A 25968-nucleotide genomic window follows, 5' to 3' on the forward strand; every position below is an offset into this window, starting at 1 on the left:
TGGAAGAAAGTGGCAGACAATGCAAATGGATTCCACCACAGGAACTGTAATTCTCCACTGCAGAGATGCTGAGTCATTGGAAACCTCCAAGGAAAACATATTCACTTTTCGAAGTGCACATAACTGAAAGGAATCATATCCTGCAGTACTGCAAGCACCGCGAGCTCTCACTGTCTTCCATAAGCCCTACTAAACCTAAAACTAGTTCACTTTTCCCTCCTGACACTACTCCTGATAAAAAGCTGTCCCCGTATCCCATTGACAGGACTAGAATGCTTCTTCTCATTTCCAGCCTAGTTTCATGTAAGGCTACTTGACGTACATTTGTTTTTGTGCCAGTATCTTCCTTCAGTTTAAACCTTCTCTCCCTGGTAATTACCTCCAGCGCATACGTGGATGACTAGTACATTCTCTCTCAGACATCATGTAGGTAGACTAAGTCAAGTTTTTTTAGGCTGTGCTATTCAGAGAAGCTCACTCCAATTCCCACCGCTTCAGCATTCATCTTTTGCAGTACTGCCTGTTTGATTTAATCTTTACTGAGCATGGGCAGTCAGGAATACCACACCCAGCAGTCAGGGGCTCCTTCTACTGAAAGAAAAACATGGATTCTTTTACCTAAAGCATGCTTAGCTGAACAAGCCTAGTAAAGGGTAGCACTCAGGCACATCTAATATCCATCCTTCAGACTACATAATACACGGTGAGTGTGAACCTTATTCCACTAAGACATAACGAAGTCCTCTTTCTATAAATGAATCATATACAACAAAACGTACTGCCAACTTCCCAAGGCAGGAAAGGGCCAGCAACAATACTTCTGAGTGCCCTCCCCTCCATTAATTGTCTCAAGCTTTAACACCGAAGCTGAACGATGACAGTTGAACACGAAAGTTAGTTCTGTTTTTGTTGATAATTTTAACAGATGGACTGGGGAAGGTGTGGGTGTACTGTGAAATGGCAATTACTGCAGTGGGGGAAATGCAGTTGGATGAAAAGGAAAAAAAGATACACATGAAAAAAAGAAACAAAGCAGAGTAGGGAAGTGAAAAATAGAAGAAGAAAAATCCTAGTGACCCTATAATCACTATATTTTTCTGCAGAATTCACCAGTAAGATACTGAACAAATGATCAGCACATCGGCCTTTATTGTACCCAAGCCACAATTTTGCTCACATTTTTTATATAAATATCAAATTGATTCAAGTAAGAAATTTTCTAGGAATAGAGGCTTCCAAATAAACCCATACTTATATCCTCTTTTATTCGCAGGACACAGCTAAAATAGAATTCAGATCTCTCCTTGAAATGAATTACATATTCCTAGATCCTGTGCAGTAAACAAAGAGCTCCATTCTGCCTGGCACTTTAACCAGAACACTAACAGCATAGAAAGGGAAGTGTGACAGCAGCAGGGACAGCAAACCAAGAGACCCTACAATAATGAAAATAAGATTGCAGCTAGTAACAAAGAGCTATTCTTTTTCCTCTCAGCTCTCAGCTCTTACATGCATTTTACTTCAAATTCTTAGTCACAATCCACTGTTGAGTACTTGTCAATAACAATTTGATCCCCCCCCTTTTTTTTTCCCTCTCTAAGGAAATAAGAGCTTCTTTCTGATCAAGAAAATGAGGGGATCACTATGGGACCTTGATTTACCTTAATGTTTTTCACTCTTGGACGTGTACAGTCTCTGCTGTATCACACAACTTAAATCTTCAGGCAGTATTAAGAAATTGGAGTGCTATCTGGCAAAATTAAATCCTAACATTTTGAAGAAGATCTGATGTCTGATGATCTGTGCTCATTGGCATACTCAAGCCATCTGCACCAAGATCTTTGAGAGAAAAATAAGAACATTTCATCTGTTCTGTATTGTGCTGGTTTCCTGAGCAAGAGCAGTAGTCTACATATCGGGGAGGCAAAAGACAGCACATTCATTGTTCAAGGTCTAATCTATCCACCCGCCGTGGCCCCCACCCTCTGTTGCTTTATTGCCTTGTTCCACCCAGTTTGTGAGTTTAGGGCATACTGTTAAATTTACATTATGGAAAAGAAACAGATAGAGAGTGGCTTAGTGACTTGGTCATAGAGAACAGCTCTCAGGTCTTAGGATACAGCCCTTGCCTCTGCAGCATTCTGTCCATGAAAATACTTGGAAAAAATAATTGTTTTCATTCTTTTGTTAAAAATCTAATGAAAAAGGGCCTTTAAAGTGCCTAATATATATATTTGGCTTTATATCAGTGCTACTCCTTCACTGCAATGTCACAGCTACTAGATTTGCAAAGGTAAGGATACCAGTAATACCACGAAGAACTTCTCACCTACATCACCAAACAGAATACGACCTCGTTTTGTAATGAACAAAATAAAAACCTGGCTGCAGCTGCCAGATAATACTGTAAAGAGAGCTGTGAAGGGAGTTTAAGTTCACTTTTTAACAGACAGGTGTCTGCATCCCAGAAGCACCATCACAGCTGGTGAAGACTGATGCTGTTGTTAGCAATCTCAACAGAGAGGCCAAGCACTGATCTGCGAGTTTATTTATAAATATTTTAGCAGACTGAAGAACCAGGAGGAGTTTTAAATTTACATTTCTTTATGCATACTCCCACTCAGAATCTGTGAGCTTAGTAGATCTGTATAAAATCATCATCAGAGCCTGACAATAGGATTTACAAGGGCAATGTACCCATAAAGGCTGAAGCTTCCAGTGACAAGCAGGCAAGCTCGCTTTCCAAAATGATTTTAACTGCTAATTTTTTTTAATTCCCTCAAACATTAACACAGCGTTAATGAAGGATACAATCACTACACAGTGCTCATCCATGCAGGCTCTCTATAATAGTGATGGGCTATATCTCAGCTACAAAGATGCAGTGCTGAACGCCTGGAGCTCAGCACTGCAGGCCTAATCATGCTCAGGACCACAGGGCACAACATGAAACAGCAGACTAAAAGGCACCTGCTCTGAAGGCTACTAGAGGATAATGCAGAGCACACATAGGACAGAATACAATGCAGCTGTTTGGCTTGAAGTGAGAAGTCACACTTTTGTCAGAAATGTAAAAAGAGCATACTGTGTTTAACAGCAAAGCTTCAAAGAACAGTCCAAATTGTTTTGACTTTCAAACAATTACATCACGTCCCTGATAAACTGGCACAGCCACCAGGAGAGCCAGACTGTCCAGGCAGATTCCAAAATGTGCCAATGGGTCAGTAGCACTGTGATCAGATTATGAAGGCGTCATTCCAAATACCCACTGCAGCACATGAGGAAGAATTATGAAGATAGAGAAGCAACGCAAAAGCAATCTGGCCCCATCATTTAAAAGGGAAGGTGATTAACCTCTCCAAAACTCCACCAGCTTCGCTCATACTTTGCTAAGGAGGAAATGCACAGGAATGGCAGTAAACCAAGTTACCTTAGTTAGTCAACTGTAACTGCAATGACGTGACAAACAAAGCCTTGATCACATGACTTACAACAAATGCTTCCTTACCGTGAGACGTTTCGAGGCATCCACTTCAATCATCCCCCGCAAGAGGTTCTGACAGTCCGGAGGGATAAAATGTGGCATGTGGAACACTCCACGTTTCACCTTCTCCAACAGCTGCCGCAAGTTGTCGTCATCAAACGGCAGGGCACCCTGTGGGGATGTGATGGATTTGTGGATGGGAGAGAGCAGGGAAAAGGAGTTGGAGAGAGCAAAAGGAGAAAAGCCAGGATAAACACAGTGAGAGAAAGGAAAAGAGAATGTCAGCTCATAATGAAGTATTATAATAAGTGAAACAATCTTTTCATCCACTGAAAATAAATAATTTCTTAGTGCTGCTGTATTTTCTCCAACATAGGGAAAAAGCAGAGGATATACAGTTTTTTTTATTAAACCTTTAATTAGAAAATGACTACCAGAATAAAGCATAATACATAATATGAAATTGCCTTTCCAGGCAAATTCAGCAAAGATGCATGTATTCAGTTAAATTCAGCTCAAGCTTTTGATCTGCTGGTGTTCCTCCTGGGCATACTTTCACTGCAGCAATGTTTATCCTTTCCTTACTTTTAATCTTCCTGAGACACATTTATTGCAGACATTGGAAAAGAGGTGAACAGCATTTGAGAGACTTTCAGTAAAGAATATCCTCTTTCTGATGGAGCAGTGGAATGACACAGCTGAAAAAAACCCTAGCCAACATTAGCTCTCTGGAAGCAGCAGACGTTCTACCTGGTTAACGTACTCCATCCAGTTCCCATGCTGCAGTCAGGTCATCAGTCCCTACTGCTTCCCTACTGCAGCTCACTTACATGAATAGCCTGAGCTTTTTTAAGCTCAAATTTCATTTTGAATAGATCATCAGCTGGCCACAAAAAGCAGCAAAAAGCCTATCCTTGCTGCAAGGACAAAAAGGAAGAGAGTAGAAATCTTTAGGATAACTCCACTTTTATAGCAAGTATGCACCTTCCTTGATATTCTCACTTTGCTCTTTCACTGTGTGATGAGCTTCCTTGGCTTCCAGGAGAGGTTGTGGGAAGTTGCAAGCTGTCAGCTGCTGTGATAATGAAGCTTTCAGTTGTTAGTGCTGGCACTGTTCTTACTACAGTGAGTACCGCATCTGTATAAGCAGGCCTGTGTCCACTGTTTGCTGAGACCACCAACTTAATTTACAGAAACCTTCGAAAATCTACCTGATGGCAACAACTTCTGGATGCTATTTACTGTTGTTCATTCAAGCAGCCGTGAAGAAATAGCCTTCTTGTCTTTCACAACCAACCTCTCGAGTTGCCTACTTTTTTCCTTACGGTTCCAGACTTATGGGAAAATCAATTCCGATAGTTCAGTACTTTGGCTAACACAAGTTAATCCACTATGAAGTCAGCAAGGCTGCTTTGTGGCATTTCCTGAAGGTAACAACTACAGATCTTATATTACCACCACCTGTTATTACAGCTTGAGAATTTTTGCAGTTTTTCCTGATATAATTAACTGGACAGCTCTGCACTCTCTGTCAGTAATAGACTCATTTCAGTCATTTTGCAGGCTTGTGTATATATGTAGAAATAGATGAAGATGCTTCCCAGCAACAGAGGGACACCAAATCTTGACATAGAAGCCATCTTCTCTATACTTTATAATAAGTATAATAAGTATTTTAAACCAAAATTATGAACAGAATCTAACTCCAATTGAGTTTTAGTTTCACTGAACAAGTGCTTCTGTCAAAATAAAACATTTAAGTGAAGAATTAGTAACTGAAAATACTAATAAAAGAACATCAATATTTAGCTTCAGGCTTCTTGTTTTTATAATTGTAGATCATCACTTAAACTATTACAAATATAAAATACTTAATGTGCATTAAAACTATTCTCATATAAACCATTAATTCTGCACATAGTAACATCATGCTTATATAAGCATATATCTGTATTTTCCTACACTTTACCATGGGAATTGATAACAAATGCCAAACCTATTTGCTTTCAGCCGGACATCTGATTATTGTATATTTGGGAATGCTACATTATACTGTAAAACAGAATAAATTCCACAGAGAATTGAAACTTTGATCAAAAGAAAGATAAGTTACAAGATACTACATTTTGAATACTAAGAAAAGTACTCCAAGTGAGCCAGATGGAAACTAATTTAAACTTCATACTGTTGGCTCAGTTTTGTATTCTCTAGTGAACCAAATTAAAATATAGCCCAATACTTGCATGAAACAAAACTGTTGCACTCAAATCTTTTCGTGATAAAAGACTGCAGTTAACGTATGCATATACATAATGAAATGTACACATACATACAGCAGAAAAAAACCCAAACACTTGCAGAAACCAGCCATGTTCAATCTTGTGAAGGGCAACAATTTCTGTGTCTTGGAGTAGCACACTTGTTTGGATCAAAAAATTCAGTGTGCTTTGAATGGGGCTCTTTAAAGTGCTGCAGCATTACAACACAGCAAATGATATTTATGGAGGCAAGTCTTTGACACTTGTCTATGTTCTCATGTGCAGGGCAGCCGCATTTCAAAGCAGCAGTGAAATATTCTTCATGCTTTTCCTCTGGGACTGATGTAGCACTAAGAGGAAAGGATGCAGTTGAGAGATACAAAAATAGGAGAACTAAAAAAAACCCCAAACCTATCTGTACATGGTGTCAGTAGAATCACCATCATATACAGCAGCATTTGTGAATACTTCTTTTCTTTTTTTTTTATTTTTTAAGGATAGAGCAAGGAAGATGACTCACCACTAGCAACGCAAATAAAATGACTCCACAGCTCCAGACGTCTGCTTTTCTTCCATCATACTTTTCTCCCTGTGCATCAATGACACAGAGACTCAAAAATGTGCTCACTAGTAAATTAATTTATTATTCTCGAGGAACAAGAGAGGGGAGAATGGGAAATCACACATTTTGATTCCGCCACCTGCTTCCCAAGGTGGCCTTTCCAACCAGGAGGCCAAGACACAGCCCATTAATTGATTTTTTTTTATGAACGGCAGTTTACACTTATCTAGGTTCTATGAGAACAGGGTCAGAAGAAGGAAACAGCAGGAATGGCTGAGGACTGGAAACTTTTCAGTCCTGATCCTGAAACAGAGGCTGAGGTGTACTAAGGGCATCAAGAATGAGTTTTTCTCCTCCCTAGTTCTTCAGGGAGCTTGTCATCAGTCACATTATTTATGAACTCATAGTATTGGCTGGACAGTGTCTTTTGTATGCATGTTTGGCTTTATGTTAGTGATATGTTTCAAAAGGGTGATACGCTCCTCTTGTAAGACCCCACTTGCATTCAGCTCTCAGGTCCCCAACCTAGGGAGGACATAGATCTGTTAGAGTGGGTCCAAAAAGGCCAGAACGATGAACAGAAGGCTGGAGCACCTCTCCTACAAAGATAGGCTGAGAGAGCTCTTCAACCTGGAGGTGAAACTCACTGCAGCCTTTCAGTACCTAAAGGGAGTTTACAAGAAAGCTGAAGAGCAACTTTGCCAGGGAGTTTTATAGAACAAGGGTTAATGGTAGATTTAGCTTAGATATAAGGAAAAATCTTTTTATTGTAAGGGTGGTGAGGCAGTGGAACAGATTACTAAGAAAGGATATAGATGCCCCCTCCCTAGAAGTGCTCAAAGTCAGGTTGGATGGAGTTTCAGCAACCTGGTCTAGTGGGAATGTCACTGCCCATGGCAAGGGAGTTGGAAATTGATGATCTTTAAGATCCCTTCCAACCCAAACAATCAGAAAAATATAAAATAATAAAAAAGAACATCTAAAAAAAGGAGGGGAAACTTGGCCCTGTAATATTCAATACTTATTTTAAGAAGACAAAAGGAAGAGAAGGGGGGAAAGAGTAGCTCCTATCATTTAAAAGAAACCAATATCACTGACAGCCAACTGCCATTCTGCTGAAATAGCTACAGTGGGGAAGAAAAGGCACAGGTGTCTAGAGTGGAAAGACCAAGTTAAATGAGGCTACTGCTTTTCTGTCTGATAACATGCACAAAGGTATTGTGAGAACAACACAGGATTATTTCCCTCAGATGGTTGATGAGGCTTGATTCAGGCCTGAACCAAACAACCAAAATCACAGTTATGTTTATTCTCTCCTTTCACATGATGTCTGTCTTGGACAGATTTCCTGTAGAGAGATTCTGTCTGCACACATACAATTAGTGACACTTTAAAGAAAACATACATTGGTTTTAATCAACTTACCCGGATAACTTCAGGGCAGGCATAATGCGGTGATCTGAAACACAAAATATTGAGATGAGCATGTATTTATGAACTATTTGCATTTCCACTTTGCTTACCAGAATCAGGATCGGCTCATTTACACAGAAAGCAAGTTTGCAAAAAACAGCCCTTTTTATTACTGTAATGAGAATGTATTTCTCAGACAAACCTAGAAATGGTCAACAACTAGCATAATTCAAAATTCAATGGCCCTAATATGAATTTCTTAAAAGGAATGGAAGAGCAGGCATATTTTGTGATTACATAAAATTCCAGCCCTCCAACTCTTTACTTTCATTTGGCCATATATAAAACTAGAAGGAAGGCACACACTGCAAGGTCTTTTAGGGGAAAAAAAAATAAATGTTTTCAGAGCCAATGCATGTATCTCCAAACCATATCTTGCACCTCTTCTGCTAAGAGTGCTCTCAATTACTCCAGCAGTCATAAAAGCTGCCAGTACATGATTTCAACACGCTATTTATTTTTATTAAAAAAAAAGCAACAGCAACACAAAATGGATGGACAACAGTACTGTTGCCTTTTGCACTAATATATTCTCTTCACATCCTTCCACCCATCTATCTTTTCTTTGATTCTTGGCTGAGAATAGTTAATTACTTCAACTTGCCAGGTAATAATTTTAATTCCTAAAGATTATAGCCATGGCTATTTATTTTTATAGCCCTCATTAAAGTAACTTGACAAGTAAAAGGGATGCAAACTGTCTGAGACCTGTGTGCAAATCTCACTATTGTTTATACTGACACCTCCCAGCAGTCCCTGAGCCTGTCTTCATTTGTGCATTTGTTTCTTGTGACAAACACAATCATGGTTGGGCAATACCTGTCTCACAAAGTAATGAGCAAAACAGAAGCACAGTAAGGTTAGCTTTGTGCTAGGATGCTACTTTAATGCCCAGTGAGACAGTCCATTAATTACCTTTCCATACACATTATACTTATGGTAAAATATCATCCTGAGCGCATGGCACATCTGATTTGCTATCACAGCTTTTGGCAGACTGTGATAATATACTTTGAGTACAACTAGAACTGCAGCTACCTTGAATACAAAGCTTAAGCAAGGAGAAATAGAATATAACTGATCCCTCACAAACTTTGGGGAAGGTGGGACTTGGAAGTTTAGCATACTATCTAATAACACTTCTTCGTTAAGAGGCTATCACATGTATTATGACCAACCCTATGCAATCAGTAATTCAGTAATTTAGATCTGATTTTATAAACCTTGAAAGGTCCATCAAGACAAGAAATGTCTTGCCTTGGAGAGTTGACCTTTGGATGCTCTGGGAGGTAAGAAAGTACTTGAACCCAGTGGGGAGGACAGACCCACTGGGCTCTTTTGGCAGCTCTGTCTTTGGCAGCCACAGATGAGTTATTAAAATCTGCTGCTGGCTACAACTGGTTGACCAGAACCTCATTGTAAGTTTGCTGCACTGACTAAAACGAGACCAACACCACTGCTGCTTTCCTACCTTCCAGAAATTTGCAACTCCAACAAAGACAGATTTCAGAATTCATAATTGCATATGCTGAGGTATACAACCATCTTGCAAATATCCTTGAAAAGAAGAATGTAAGTATTGTGAAGATGATGAGATGGGTAGATACCCAGTTAGGAATCTCAGTAGCAAATGCACTTAAAGCATTTTACTCCCCTGATGTCTGTTGAGTGTGGAGTTTGCGGTGGAGTCTGCAAGGTGTCTTTCAAGACACTGGTGAAATTCTGCTAAAATCTAACAGAATGGGCGGAGAAAATGTTACAATAAATAATTTCAACAAGTTGAATTGATTCAATCATTCAACAGCTGCACTGCAACTGCCCAGAGAGCACAGATTTCTGGCATAGCCACTCTAAATTCTTGCCAGCACACACTATCAGGATATCTGCAGCACTGTCTTGGCAAACAGCTCTAAACAGGTTCCCCTGGCCAGCCAGAAATCTGTAGAAAACTCATTTCCATGCTGCCAATCACAAAGGACCTTCAACTGCTTTAAAGAGAAAGCTAAAATTTAATAAAAAATCTATTTATCTTTCTATAGAGTCCTGATTATTTCTTTGGCTCTTATCAATAATTATTCAATATTCAGTATTTTCCTCTCTCTTCCCCTAGGCCATTCTCCTCATCTTTCAGCTACATCTCTGAGCAGCAAAAGCCACAATTTGCCCTTGATAATAAATAAGTATACAGCTCAGCAAGATTAAGAAGCAGCTGCTGCCTCTGGGTACTGCTGCAAAAAAGCCCCAGTGTTGGCAGTGTTTATTTCAAGGGTGATGCTGATTTTCCCAGGCTAGTCTGCCTGGGGCAGGAAGGGCCCTCTGAACGGTCATTCACAGCTGTGACTCTTGGACACAGGAATCTTAACAGATCTTGCAGGCCCTTAGCAAAGCATTTACATGAGACTTCGACCAGAGAAAATAACCCAAAGTGCAATGGTGAAAACCACTACAAGTCCAGACAGGGGTCATGCAATCAGAAAGATGCATCTTTGATGCATCTACCATGAATCTCATCTGAAACACTAGACAAGTAGGTTTTGATCTTGACACATTGATACAGTAAAGCTAGAGTAAACCAGTGCTGTATCTCCAGTGAAGATGTGATGTACGTCTGATTGGTGCAAGCAGTTCTGACCTCCTGTCTCAGTACATAGGTAAGAGAGATCTGTACACTGATAAACTGTGTATGCCTGTGTATTGTTTACGCAACAACTGCTTTTCCAGAGATGGTTGATGAGGGAGAAGAGGGAGAGCTGTACTGTACAATCCTGCTCTATAATGTGACAAATCATGTATTGCACTTTCTGACAGGTCTCTTTAAAGATGAATCTCCATGCTTGTGTACTTTGGATCCATGCCTTAGGAAGATACTACTTGGGGAAGAAGAAATGCTTCTCTTTACTCCTCACAGCTGGAGGCAGTATTTCTGTGGAGAGGGAGGAAGAAGTCTTGTTCTCTCTTTGCTTGAAGATACTTTTATATAGGAGATGCACTGAAACCCTCTTGTGTCTGGCTGTTTTTGGTGTTGCTCAGATGCTTCCCCCCAAGTTAACTGCTATCTCTTAGCTGGCTTTTGGAGACAGAAGCTACCCACTAGAGCAAAAGAATGCCTATGTGGAACACCATGCTGGGCAGCAAAGGGCTGAGATGAAGGGGAACGTGAGAGGAGCAGTGAAACAGAAAAAGGGAATTCCTCACAAGAAGGATGCATGTTAGAGCATCCTGTTGGGAAAATGACAGCCACAGATCACACAGCAAAGTAATGCAGGGAGGGACTGAAGAAATAGTCTGAGGAGCAGCAGGTAGTTCAGGCTGTACTGAAGGCAATAACTGCAGGCAGGGCTGTAATTAAAGTAGTAGCTGTAGTTAAGGTTGAGTGCTATTTTGCAATTAAAGCTTCAGTTCTATTTAGCACTATATGAGAAAACTCAGCATCTAGCTCTCAGCCATCTTACAGCTGTTCACTCCTCAAGCACAAATAGACTTTCTACGAATTTGCAAACCAGTTCATTAATTAATATACGAATTCAAATTATTAAGACATAGATCCTTTAAGAGATCTTAATTTAAAAACTGAAACAGATCCCTATATTAAAAGAGCATAAAGAATACAGAGTGCAGTACTCAAAAGCAAAGCCCAAACAGGCTGTGCTGTGCTCTGTAGATAAGTGAGAATGAGGCAGTGGGTCTGCTGCTGTCCACAATGCCTCTGGTTTACTTTTGCAGAAATTGGAAAGCCAGTGGTCAAGTGAGGGAAGTGTGGTGCTACGAAGGACAACGTTGTGATGAGGCAGCTGGTTGACATACTGAAGAATCAAGCTCTGTGCCTGCAACGGAGTCCTTCTGTGAATGCAAATGAAAAGGTGCTTTAAACTGAGATGTTCACAGCTAATTGCAAGCTGCAGGTTCCCTTGTTTTTGATGTAGTTAATATTTGTAAGCTTAAAATACTTTGATGAAAATCCTACCTAGCATCCACAGCAAGGCTCGGATGTGGTGAGATGAAATTTTGAATGGATCCATAAAACAAAGGATGAGAATAAATTAAACAGATGCTTATTCAAAAAACCTCACACCATAAAAATACCAAATGAGGCAAAGTTTTGGTGGAAAAATACCTGTATAAGCTCGTAATTAATGAACTTATCCCAGTGTACATGAATATTTTGGGACCGAGTTAATTTTATACTTGTAATCTGAAAAGTACTATATCTTAAATTTTCAGCACTTAATTTTGCAGACTTAAAGCTCTTTTAATATACCTTGAAATGTATTACAGGTAAGGCTTATATTAGGACTTATTAATAAGGCTGTCTGATACTTCCCTTCATAATCCTCATTTCAAATTGCTTATGACTTACTACCAATTTAACAACTCAGAGATTTTCTTTTCTGTTTGTCTGCTTCAGACTGGTTTCATCTTTGTGCCTACTATTAAAATCTTGTTTAAATTAAATATGCTTTTGCCATAAAAAGTGAAAATTTCCAGCATACTTAAATGTGAAAGGAAAATGCGATGATTTATTCACATTCTCTGGAAAAATGTATTCAAACACAACCCTAGAAACAGGGAATATTGTATTTACTAATGGAAATTCTCTAGAGAATCAGGATGAAAATTCAACCTGTATTGGCAATACTTCACAGATCAATTTTTTTTCCTAAAACTGATAGTACAAGCTATTGTGACTGAGGCTGTTACGAAGTACTAGACTTCAAAATGCAAAACCTCTTCTGAGTGCACAAATAACAGGAGTTAGATCTGAGACTGAGAGCAGGGAAAACAAGGTAGGGGAAATCAGAGTTGGAATCTAGTGAAAAAGAGAATAGAATCTGGGACATGGGACCAAATGTGAAGCAGAAATGAGTGGGAGAAGTTGGCAAGACTGGAGTGCAGTGGAGAACAGGGAAAGAGATGGGAACAGAGTGCAATGGAAACTCCTGAAGAGATGGGATAAAAATTATGAATTCTGGCATTTTCTAATTTTAAGAGCCTAAATTTGCAACACTAACAATATCTGGACCTGGAAATTTGCATATGTTTTAGATAACATGCACACATTTGTATACAGAACTGTATAGAAGAGAAAGAATATGTGCAGCATCATGTCTTGACATTAACTTAGAAATGATTAGAAATCCAAGAAGCATTTCTTCTTGGATACTGAGGTGTACAGCAACTGAAATCCTCTCTTCTGAATTCTCTCATCACAGATAGATCGAATACAAAAGGTAAGCAAATTAGGACCTAGATGGTATCTGTTAGCATTTCTAACAAACACACACTGTATTGGGTGTTACAGATATCTTGAGCTCAAAAAGAGACAGTAATCAATTCTAATGAGTATCACAGAATCACAGAATTGATGATTTTTTTTTTTTTTTCTTCTGATGTATATGGGCATCTGGTGGGTCTGCAAAGTGTAGCCAGCATATGCTAGAGAGAGCTGAGAGCAGAGGTATGGACTGTGCTGGGTTTGGCAGTTGCTTTTTCCTTCATTATGCCACCGACATGCACAATGGCTTTCTTCTCACTCAATAAAATTAGAGGACATAAACAACATTGTCCTTCCCACATGCACAGATTTCTGGATTTCTCCAGGGTTCCCAACAGAGAAGCTGATAAGGGAAAACTGTTGCATAGACAATCAGTTAACTGTGGGCCTGTACTGACTGCCTCTTTGGGAATAGTGTCTGGTGCTGGAGAAAGCCAACTTTACACGTTGACTTGGTCTCAGCTTGTGGTTGTTTGCGATCGAGAGGTTTAGAGGCAGCACAGAAAGCAGCACCGCTCTGGGGTTCTCCATCACCTGGTGGCCTGCAGCAATCTCCTTCCTGAGGAACATGGTGTTGTTTCACAGTAAGTGAGATGGCAAAAATATACTTTGTCAGCTTTCTGTAAGGAGCAATGGGGAATTAGGAAGGATCATTACAGACTCTCAAGAATTGTAACTCAATAGCATTCCCTATCAATTCTTCAATTAGTGAGCTCTTTTCATTCAAGAAAAGAGAAAAAAAGTTCCTACTTTTCCAAGACTCCTATAGATGTAATTTCAGATTATGTTCAGAGCAACTTGGGCACTATAATGACTTGTTAAGATTGAGAACTGAAGCACAGAGGGGTAATGTGACTTGTCTAAGACTACCATGAATGCCCACAGCAGAGGCAGAAATCAAGCTCAGATCATTTAGGTTCAGAGACTCAAGCAAAAGAAACTCATTTTTTTTGCCTAGAGACAAGTAGAAGGGATTGCTCAGTATCTAACATTCTGAAGCACTGCAAGGCAGTGTGCTGGGAAGAATCACTGTTGAAAGAGATGAGGGATTCTCTCTGCATGTCATCGCTTGGAAGGGTAAAGAGGAGGAAGAGCCAAAGAGATCTGAACTAATAGAAGCAGCATCCTACCACATCCTCCGCTTCCTTCGTTGTCTGCTGTTTGCTCACAGAACTCCCCTGCTCCTGGAGAGATGCAAAGATTTGTTGGGTTACTTTCGCATTTCAGGGACTCTCTCTCCACAAGCCTGCCTTATCGTACAGTTTCTGCAGTTAGCAGAATTATTCCCACAGCCCCTCTTTCCCTCAAAGGTCTAAAGATACATGTTTAAATCTATGGAACACTGTTCTGCATATACGTACATACACAGGATTTGTGCAATACAGGCTTTCAGTAATGGGGATTAATTACAACCAAGGCCTAATACAGTCTGGCAGTGACAACTGATGTAAAAAACTGATGGAAACAGCCATCCTTCCCCTACACAAACACGACTGGGCTGAACTTTTGTCATTTCCTCTGGGTAGCCATCAGCACTACAGAAAATCATGCTGATCTAAGGAGTTGCTCCCATCAGACACTGACTCTGGAGCGTGCAACAAAACATGAACAGCTTTGTGAGGCCAGTCAAGGCTCACTGGTCAAATTCTGGACTATACTTAGCAGCTCACTTGTTACAGCAGAGGCTGCACTCTAACAGCTCTGCTGTACTAACAAAGTTCATTGTATCATGCTGCTAAACCCTATCTCATCCTCCCACTCTCACAGAAATACCTGGAGACTCCTTGTGTGGCTGTCAATGGAAATGTTACAGTTTCATCTCATTATCAATGTTCACAGCACAGAGAAAGCCATTCTGAAAATTAACTTCTGGGTGCATGGAAGAACATCTCATTAAAGTTTCATATCTGAGCCATGACTCGGTCTGTTTTGTTCCTTTTCATGCTGGCTGAAAGTACCAACTACAAGGGGGAGGTAAAATTGTTGCCTTGAAGAGCTCTGAGGTTGGTTAGTGTGTGCTCCTAGGGAAAGAGAGTCACAATCGGATTGCCTTTCTTTGTGAACTTCGTGGCACACTGTTATATATTCCTTCCTTCCTTCCTTCCCTCCTTTCTCTTTTTACCAAACCAGATAGATCACAAGACACCAGTACCAGCCATGCTGGGCTCCATGCCAGGAGAATTAATGAAGTGGTGTAATAGCTCACATGGCGGCCTAGTGATTGGCACCATACTTAAAATACATCTGCAAGGCAGGAGATCATAGCATTGCTGCTGTGTTCTGTTTATTACAGGCATGTCTCTTCCGTTCCATTGATTTCTTTATTAGCACATTTTAAGGCTGCAATAGTAGGGCTGGCTCTGCTTGAAACATGGAGGCTTGAATTCCAGCACTGCTTATGGACAGGAAATCTCCCTTTGAGACTCTAGACCTGGATGACACAGACTGCTTCTAACATGAACAGGGAGCCTACCAAGAGGTTCCCAAGGAGTTAAAAAAATCTTTCAGGGTGATGTGAGATTGAGTTGGTTTTTATACTTTTTGTTGTTCTGTGTTACACTGAATGGAGGGAGAAAATTTTCTTTAAAGAGCAGAGAGCCTTTGTGATAACTGCAGTGAGGACTTTGCTTCTTAGTCTAGAGGGGAGGTTTGAAGGCAGCTGCAAGCAGCAGTTGTGCAGACTCATGGCTCCTTGTTTCTCATCTGCACTGCTAAAAGGTCAAATCTTGACACAGACAAGGAAGGAACGGGTGCATTTCAGTATAGTCATCAACCAGCATTCAATCACATCATCAGCTTCAAACAATTTCGCAATTTATTATTAAAAACTTGGAATGCAAAGCTGTGCAGCTCAGGACTGAGAGGCAGTAGATGTGGTATAAAGGGAGCTGGTATGGCTCTGTGTCCACACTGAACTGTCTTGCCTCAGGGCACAGAATGAAAAGACATGGGCTGTAGTAGCCCGAGGATTGAGATGAGCTGCAGTTGAAAGATTTACACTGCCAAACGCCAGGAAGAGTAGGTGTGTATGGGAGGAGACACAGAACTGCTGGTACTTTCTGCAACTCCAGCTGTTGAGCTTGCTGTTGTAACAAATTGATACGCAGCTAAAAGCTGGCATAGTGGAGCCAGGCTGCAGCAGCTCGATGCAGCTGCTGCCCTTGCCACAGCTCACTGCAGCAGCACACTGCAGTCAACACAGCACAGTGTCATGGCTTTGGGGGACCATGGTGCCTGTGGTATCCTTAGAGATGATAGTGATCAGAGGGTATTGCTCCTGAAATGCTCATCCTGTCTTCAGTCAGATACCAGGTCTTCACTCAGCTGTTGGGCTTACTGCTGGCTCCCTTGGAAATTCCTGGAAAGCTCCTGCTGGCAACTGAATTAACATGGAAATGTTTTTATTGTCCCTGTGATATTCCTCCAAGCAGTCTCTTTTGTATCTGTGTTCATGCCCTGCCTGTAATTGCAAAGGACCCTCTGATGCCTCCCTGTCAATCCTGGATGTGAGCCGAAATGAAGCAGAGTGGAGCATAAACAGAAAGAGCTGCAAGCAGGCAGCCTGAACAGAACACACAAATTCCATTTCAGATGCCATAGATTCCCTTTTTTTCTCACCTCCTAATATTTTAAAGCCTATTCTTAAAACAGGTTTCATCACTGCTTTCATTTTCCAAATATCATACGTCCAGTGAAAGCAAACACAAGCCAGCCTAGGCAGATGAGTCCAAACCTGAAAGTCTTGATATTTATATCCATATGTGACACCTACAAAGGCCTGCTTTTCACTGCAAAGAGTTTTAAAAAACCCTTATTTTAGCTATTTTATGCATTGTATACATTTTTAAAATTTACTAACTTGTTAGGAAATAATGATGCACAATGTAAGCCTGCAGATCTTCCTCAAACCCCCTACTACTGACATTTTCTGTGTCTGGAATCACTGACTATTTGCAATATGCTCTGAGACACTCACCCACAACTGGTTTCTAACAAGCTGTCCCCAACCTGCAGCGATGCCATCCCAAAGTCTGCTATCCGGATATTGTTCTTTTCATCCAGCAGTAGGTTTTCTGGTTTTAAGTCCCTGTGGCTGTAAAGAAAAGATCAAAATGCAAGTTAAATTATCCACAACAGCTTCCCAATCCAAGGCCTGTATTTTTTTTAATCCAGCATAGCATCCAATCTATTACATTTTAATTGATGTCATTCTTTCTCTCTTCCAGATTAGGAGAACACACACACCTAAAATCCAGCCTTTGCAGCACTCTAGACCACCCCCAAATGATAGAGTGCCCACTCCTGATGAATGCAAGGTTTGAGTCTTCACTGTCCTTATAGAAAATGAACAATATTAACACAATCTGAGGGGGAGACTGAGGGAAATTGGTAGAAGGAAATTTTCAGTTTAGATTTAGGGCTGACATACTCCATCAAATGCCAGCTTCTTAAGGTAAGAGTGAATGCCATCAGTATATTCCTTTAAAAGTAAATAGTATTAGTGAAGTCTCGGGGAAAAAAAAACAACACCAAACAACAAACAAAAGTATTTGGTGCAAACACTACAGCAAAAAGCTCCTATTAAGGGTCATTTACATAGGCATATGGCTTTGAAAACATTTTGGGCAGCTAGCTCCAATGGAGAAACTCTTGAACCCAGCACTGCTTTTAACTGAGTATTAGCAACAGGAAAGAAGAGAGAGGATTCCATTCCCTTCCTTCCAGCAAAGCTCAGTTCTTTCATTATTTGGCAATGTGGGAATGAACAGGCAGTCATGACCTTCAGGACAGTAACTCTTGTTTAAAATCAAAGAAAATGTATACTGACTAATTTACTCATTTTCACTACCTGCAGACAGCACCACTATTCACATCCATCTGTTTCTCAGGACTCAAGTACTTCTGTACAACTGTTACATCTATTTGATTTTATACCCCAAACCAAAAACCCTGTACTAAAATTGAAATGACTTTTTTGCCTTTTTATTTGCAGCCTTTGAAGAGCCACAGAGATGAGAGAAGGATTCTAGGCAGGTTGAAAAAGCTCTCTTCACTTGTCTTTACTTATAAGAAAGCAAAATGTGTATCTTTGATGTCCTGCTGATAAAAGCTGCAACCCCGAGAAAAAATCTTCAAGGCAGAACAGTCAGTTCAGGTGCCCTGTTAGAACACAAACCTGTTGGAAATGGCCAATTGACAACATGCATGAATGTCAGGCAAACAACAGCCATTTGCTACAATGGTTCAAGAAAAAGTTACCTGCCCAAAAATTGAAAACCCAGCATCAACATAATCTAATCCAGCAACATCCATAACAGAGCTCAGCCTTAGCTTTATGCCATCTTCATTCTTACAATGCCCCTGTAGCACTGCTCATGGATGCAAGTGTAATTATACCCCTATCCACCTGTAAAGGAGATTGGTCTCTGCCCCCTCAGAAAAACATGGAGCATGACAATGTCTTAGAAATGATCTCTAATCTTTACAGAAGTCTGGAATGATCTATTAGACACAACTTGTAAATAATGCAGGCTAACTCAATACATAACCAGAATATGCTGTATTAAGATACTTGGGGAATGTAATAGATATTTCTAGAGGAGACTTCCAGCAAAACAGCACACATTCAAAACAGATACTGGCCATTTACCTTATCACTGAGCCTTACGATTGTCATTAAGGACGTTTAAAATGGCCACTAAGGATCCTGCTTTTGACGTCAGGTAGGAAATCCAACAATTAAGGTACAACATGAGCTGAACACAGCATTTCTCCAAACTGGATGTATGTTCATTACAAAACATCTCACATTCATTCAGGAGAACAGCACAGCAAAAGGAAATGTACAAACATTACCCTTCTATGCCTCAGAGCCAGCAGTCTCAGCAGACTTGCCTCAAGCTCTGGCCGGAGCATAAAGCATGTGAGTTCTGAGCCAGCCTCACTCCCAGATTACTCACAGGCAGTGAAAGCAAAGGGATGACACCTTTGATAAAGAATATATTATTCACTAGGGAAAACAAGTCTCTTCACCATTTCATCCTGTCTTCTCATCAGCTGGTATCACAACACAGGCACTTTCAGACTTGAGTTTAAGGGAGAACCAACTAGAAAAATAAAGTTCCCGTAAAGTGGCAAAAATAAAATTCTTTTTTTGGTAGAGCCACAGTAAGACAGGGGATTGAGGGTGCCATCATCCACATGTCAGACGTCGAGTGAGCTTCACCTTGTGCTGTACAATGCTTTTACCTGAATGATCAACCAACCTGAGCTGATGGTAGTCTTTAGATAGAGGTCCTGATTCACCTCATAGAGAGCATTTTGAAAGCCTTACATTGCCCTCCTTCAGTATATGTGGGACTAAGGATAGTGGGGTAGTACATATGAAATTTGATGTGGCAGTAGACCTTATGGTTTTTTGTAGTTTTTTTCGCTCTAACCACCAAAATAAAAGCAAGAATAATTTTGTTCTTTTCACTACAGCCCAATCAGCAGAGCAGAATATGGACTCTGTCAAGAATTGATACATTTATTGTTGACGAGGCCCCAGACAACAAGAACGCCACAGGGCAGTTATGTCACTCCCTGACCCTTCCCATATATCTTTTAACACAGTCCCCAGTGCCAGGTATGGATGGTGAGCTCAGGAACGTCATGGCAGCCATAAGAATTCTTTTTTTTTTGCACTGCAGCAGCACTCCTCTCAGTAATCAGGGTGCCAGTGGGATCAGGCAATGCTTGCAAGCTCAACCACAAGAGAATTTTATGCCCCAGCTTCTAGCTGGAACATATCCCTGCTCTCTATCTTTGGAGCACTTCGAATCTGGGGACCATCTTGGGGATAGCAGTGAGGCCAAGAGCCTACACCAGAGCGGCAGAAGCAGCATCACTGCCACTGGGAACAAACTTTCCTCCCTGCATTTGCATTTCCCATCTTTACACTGCCAGTTTCCAAATGCCAGAAGAAGGGAGAGGAACATATGGGAATAGGGAAGGTTTGTTATAATTTATCTAGGAGCCTATCTGCCTGGACGGCCTTATGCATTCATATTTGGAAAGAATTCTCTTGTGCCAAAATGAAACAAAACAAAACAAAAATCCCACTGTATGTGGTAATTACTTGGCACTAATGGAACATTGCAGAGTAAATGCATTTTAACTTGGTCCCGCTCCAGCTGATTTCTCTGGCTCTCTATGTCTTATATGACCACATCATCTCCTCTCTCTGCAGGTGGAACAGAGGACTTGTTACCTTCTGGTTGTTCTAAAGACTCTAAAGCTGTAGGGGCTTAGCACATGGCTGGTACATCAGAATAGAAGAAAGCGACTTATTTTGTGACAAACATGGCCAACATTCCTCTTGAGCCCTACGTATGCTGAAAAAGAATCTGAAAGGGAAATGCAATCCTGCAGAAGTCGCTGAAATCCTGAGCCAGGGTGGTCACAGACTGCCCAGAGCTCCTCACCCCAGACAATGGAGTAAGAAGTCAGCTCCATGAGCTTGCATGCATGCAGCAGGCTTTTGAAGGGAGATTGTGGGAATGAAAGGGAGCCATTAAATACGCTAGGACACTGTCAGGCTCTCTATAACATCCCTCTTTTACCAAGTACAACAAAGGCTTTACAATTCCATTGCAGCACAAGATGAGGATGGGGAGAGAGAAAGAGATAGAGGTCTGAAAAAAGGGTCCCATGGAAATGGGCACAATCCTCAGAGGTGGTGCAGAGAAAATGAAAGGCCTGCACATTCATTAATGTGTTCCAGCTTCACACACACACTGGCCAAGTTTACTATCTGGTCACTTCTAGTGATGCTATCCAGCCAGCTCCTCCAGCTCCCTCCATTGCCTCTCTTAGCCTGTTCTCCTGCTCTGGGAACATCCCTAGAGTTGTACTGCAGATAACTGCAGCACAGTTAAAAATGGAAGTAAAATAGCCACCCTCTTCCTCTCACCCAGGGTTGGCAGAAGATTTTGGGTGTAGAGACAGATTCAAGATCTTGGATTCAAGGAAACTATGTCACTTGGCACAAGATGATGAACCAACCCATTATTTTAAAGTGATTTTTGTGCTGAAACATTCCTATCAGTTTCTATGACAACTCATTGTAGGTCATAGATTTCTAATCCAAGAAACCTCCTAATTGGTGCAGTTGCAGGTCATTTGTACTAATCAAATTGTTGGCTACTTTGCAAATGCTTTTCTTACTGACCCCAAAATCCCAGAAGGGCCCGACCACAGAATAATTGTTCTGCAGTATGCCTCTTAAAAGTGCTTAGCAGAAGTCTGATGTGATGCAAATAATTTATCAGTGTTACTACATGAGAAGCAAGATTTTTAATTTTCATAAGCAGAAAAAGCCCGATGTCTTATTTTCTCTTGCTTCTGCAAATAAGATCCAAATGCATAACTGGCATCTATCTACAGAGGATCTTTGTTTAGGAGTCATGGTTGCTACACTCAAATTTAGTGATATTTCACAGAATCCTGCAGAACAAGCAAATACAGCTAGGAAAAAGGACATGATCTCTAAACATATCAGGAATCCTGAAGAAGTGCTTGAATGCCTGAAACCTTGTCTGTTTTTAATATAATTATTTCTAGTGATGCATTAATATATACTGCCCCTCCCTAAAAACCTTGCCTCAAAACATATGTTCCTGTATTGCAGAGACAGAACAGACTGTCAAGTCTGATCACCATGAATGCACTTGCAAAGAATGCTACCTGGTTATGCTTACACTAAGACTGCCATTTTTGAGTTTCCAGTGGCTTACGTAAAGAAATAAACTTAGGAAAATACATATCCTCTGACTTCAGCTGAGCTGGTAACTTTGTTTTTGACATTGCAGCTGCTGTACTTAATGTTAGTTCTCCAGTTTTTTGCACAAGGAAAATGTTTTAATTCCTCACTGTTTAGAGTGAGTCTCAGTCCTAGATATGAGCTACTTGATTCAGGCAAAGATTGGCAAATCTCAGCTCTCATCAAGGGAAGATCTAATTTGATGGTCCAAAAGAAAACTTCAAAATCTAAAGACTCAAAGACCCCTAGAAGAAATACCAGAAATCAACATTATTAAATTCCATGGTTTCAAGCCCACTTTCACATTTGGAGGCTTTAGGTCATAATTTCAAAGTGTCCAGCTGTGGACACACATCTCTGCATCCTCCTTATAAATGAAGCAAGTCATTTAGGAGGCACTAGGAAGGTGGTACTATCTAACAGGACAGGTTACTCATGGCACCTGGCATTCTTTGCTTTCTCTGCTTCTTGAAGGCATCCCAGATTTGTTCGTAAAAGCGTGTTTCCTCTACTAACACTGCTCTGCAGCTCCTGCCTGCAGTAATATACGAGAGATTTTAGCACCACTGCTGTGAAATCTCAAAGCTCTGTTTTATAAGGAGCCATTTCCACCCCCTGCACCGACGGCAAGAACACAAGGCGAAGCCAAACAAAGCTCTTATTCATTGCCTTAGCCCTCTAAGTCACACACCCCCATGCCTATGCACACACATACAGACACACTTCAGCAAGATCCTTGTGCGTACTCAAGCAGGCACAGCCCCAGGCAATAAAAGGAGAAAGGGACCTCATAATTGTCATTTATCAATATTCATAAAGAAACTGCCTTAACCCCTCCTGTGCATGCTATGAAAAAAAAAACACAAAACACAAAAAAAACATAACACAAAATGAAACCCAACCAAAATAAAAATAAAATGAAATAATAATCTCTCTGCTCATTACCGCAGGGAATTTCCTCTCAATGTCACCACTGCCCTGTGCAGTAATTGGCATTATCTGTTATCTCTGAAGCCGTAATAAGGTTTGCCACGGGGCATTTTCTGTAATCATATTTTTATTTGTCAGCTTGTGAGATACAGACACCAAATATGAGCTTGACCAAAGCACAGACCCAACACACAAAATAAGGATGTGGCCAATCCCAGCTTTTGCTGGTGATGTCACCCCCAGCCAATGCGGCACCCGCCAGCTCGCTCTGCCCGGCTTCCACCTCCTCCCGTGCTGCAGCATTCCCTTGCTGCAAATAAGAGCCTCTTCCTCAGGAAAGCAAGGATTTGTGATCTACCCCAGTATTTGCTCCTACATTGTTTTACAGTAATTATAGGTGGTGCTGAATTAGCTGAGAGCTCTCCCACACTATGGATGCAAGGTACGCAAAAGGATTATTGATTCGCAGCATCCAGCTCAGACATCTTAAAGGTACTGATGTAAGAGAGAAGACACCCGTTCTTTGGTAGCTTAGGAAAAAATAGTTAGTTACATCCAAAACCTCTGTCCTAGCTAGCAAGGTCTTATGTCCAAGGGACTCCAGGTTACTCTGCCATTTCTTGCATCACTTCTGAGCACATCTGTGTGCTGCAGCACAACACAGAGCCCTCAGAGCTAGCACAGAGCTGGAAGCAGGAGCAGTGCTGCTGCATCACTAAGCTCACCGTTCTGCTTGTTAGCTCAGGCAAAGCACCAGAGTAACACAGATACGCTGTTCACAGGATCACATATGATACCTCTGCACAGCACTGCTTTTCAAGAAAGGGTCCCTAGCACAGCATGGGAAGCCCTTACAGAACTGAGAAGTAGGTTATCTGAGAGCTTCTTCCCCACAGGTAAGCACACCACCAAACTCTGTGACTGCACCTGAGGGTGAGATACCTCAAATCTTTGCTCTTAGTTTCCACTAAATAAAATATGAGGACTGCTCTGAAAGCAATGCCTCTATTTTATTATGTCGGCCCACGACATCAAGGGTGGATGTTGGGAGTATGGCAGTTGAGGTTGAACCTTCCCATCAAAATTTCATTACGTGTTGTTGCCGTGCAACAGATGGCAGCAGAGGGGTGGTGTGACAGAATGGCATCTGATGTGGAAGTGCAGATGAGGCAAAGATGAATCACTGCATTCCACTATGCAGAAAAAAATGGCACCCAGTGATGCTCATTGACACTTGCTAAATGTTTAAGGACACCAACCAGTGGATGTGAGCACACTGAAAGTTGGAGTGCATGGGCAACATTTTCCTAGCAGTGCTGCCATAATAGCAGCTGTGAAACAGTGGGTCACTTCTGCTGATGCAGATTTTTATGAGCTAGCATTTGGCTCTTGTTTATTACTGACAAAAATACATAGCTAATGATGGTGACTGGTGAAAAATAGCATTTTGTAGCTGAGAGTCTGCTCTAGCAAATAGTGTTGTTATGCTATTTGTAACTGCTGTAGTTTCCATGGAAATAAATAAGAGGCATTACTTTCAGAGCAACCTATGCAATAATGGAAAGCTCCTACTTTTTTAAAAACAACATGAAAGCCATGAAAGCACGTTCAAGCTCCAAGCTTATTTTGCTTCCTTGTCTGAGCTGCTCGTTTGAAGATACTTTCTCAGACACAGGTGATTTCTCCATACAGTAGCAGCAGAAGCATTTTATTGATGGCAGCACTGGGAAATCCTTTCTGATTTTCTGATCCATGAATCTCGATGCATCAACACATTTTGAACAGTGAAAGCTGTATGTGGCTACATACCGCTGTAAAAGCAAGCCGCAGAAGCTTCTCTGTGTTTTGGGAGGTACTGGAAGATCGGACGATGATACGGGTCTAGGGACCCAGGCTATCAATCCATTCTGCCAGTGAGTTAGAGGCACACACGTTTAGTCATTAACCAAAGCAGAAGCCTTCATTTTTCAACGTGGTCATAACTGGATAACCTGGCTGATGAGATGATTTGTCATTTCACTGCCCCACGACAGGACAAGGTCAGGCTTCATTGCTTAGGAAAGCACATTAACTTTTATATTCACACAGATGCACACAAATGTATTTATGCATGCTCTGCTTCTCAAAAAGGGTTTATGATAACTGTTCAGAATATCACACAGAGTCTAGTATAACACCAACCACACAAGTCTCAGAGTGACCGGGAGGGAAGGAGAGCTTATGATTTACTGCTAGCTTATTCAGCACTAGATGTTAGTAGAGTGGGAGTTGGCAAGGAGACAGGGGATTTACTTCTAAACAAGACTACTGCCTACAATCCAATATGTTTAACAGAGGAAAATGGATTCCTCAAGAGAGATGTGCACTCTGCCTTGGAAATTCCACATATCCTTAAACCTGCAGAAATGCTTGTCTGTCATGTTGACAGCCTCACCACGAGCCTCGCTGAGTTTATTATTCAGACATGTCACGAGGCATCCAACAAAAGCCCAAAGGACTGATGTGAATGTTTTCATAGAAACTTCTGTCCCAGTTGTGAATCATATTTCTCTGGAATATTCATTTGAAAGAATACATAATTTCTTTTCAGTTGTACTTAAACATTATTTGAGGCTTCTTGGATCAGATTCCTAAGCATGAAGCCATGCAGTGAACAGAGCCATCTAGGTATTCAATCCACCAGTATTTACACTGCCCAGCACACATAAATGCCATTTGTGCTGCAGATATCTGGTACGTGAGCTCTCAGTACAAAACTGGGGGTTACAGAAGTCGCTGTATTGTTACTGAGAAGTATCCACAGGGTGGTTATGCAAACCCAGCTACTGCAGTCTCTAACAGCAGCCCGCAGCCTCCTGCAGAGTGGAGATCTGTGACTGTCTGTGGCTACAAAGAAGTAACCACACAGACACAATGTAAATGGTCTCCTCGAGCCAATCTTACTGCAAGGAGCTGAGAAATAAGCAAGCCAGCAGCTGTACAGAAACTGTGTGCTCAGACTCATCATAACAACTGATTTCAGTAAAATTTAAACTAGCTAAACTTGCTGAAGATTAAGTGGAAACCGGTCCAATTTAAAACATCACCCAAACAGGCAGGTTAAACCACACTTTATGGTAAAATCATCTGATGGAGTTTGTAAATATCAACTCCAGACACATCAAGTAAATTCTTCCCTACTGGAAA

The 25968-nt window shown here is 41.0% G+C and overlaps 1 protein-coding gene across 12 annotated transcripts in view; it reads right to left on the minus strand.

Annotated features, from left to right (window-relative positions):
* The window catches only part of BRSK2 (BR serine/threonine kinase 2), a 300725-nt gene that overhangs the window by 62186 nt on the left and 212571 nt on the right, over positions 1–25968 (minus strand). For all 12 annotated transcript variants that reach the window (XM_031553458.1, XM_031553450.1, XM_031553457.1 and 9 more), the window contains 4 exons: positions 17026–17142; positions 7730–7763; positions 6263–6331; positions 3509–3655 (listed from right to left, as the gene is read on the minus strand). In XM_031553458.1, coding sequence (XP_031409318.1) covers positions 3509–3655; positions 6263–6331; positions 7730–7763; positions 17026–17142 — 367 coding nt within the window. The remainder of the gene's footprint in view (positions 1–3508; positions 3656–6262; positions 6332–7729; positions 7764–17025; positions 17143–25968) is intronic.

Source organism: Meleagris gallopavo, chromosome 5 (genome assembly GCF_000146605.3).
Source record: "Meleagris gallopavo isolate NT-WF06-2002-E0010 breed Aviagen turkey brand Nicholas breeding stock chromosome 5, Turkey_5.1, whole genome shotgun sequence".
NCBI classification, from domain to species: Eukaryota; Metazoa; Chordata; class Aves; order Galliformes; family Phasianidae; genus Meleagris; species Meleagris gallopavo.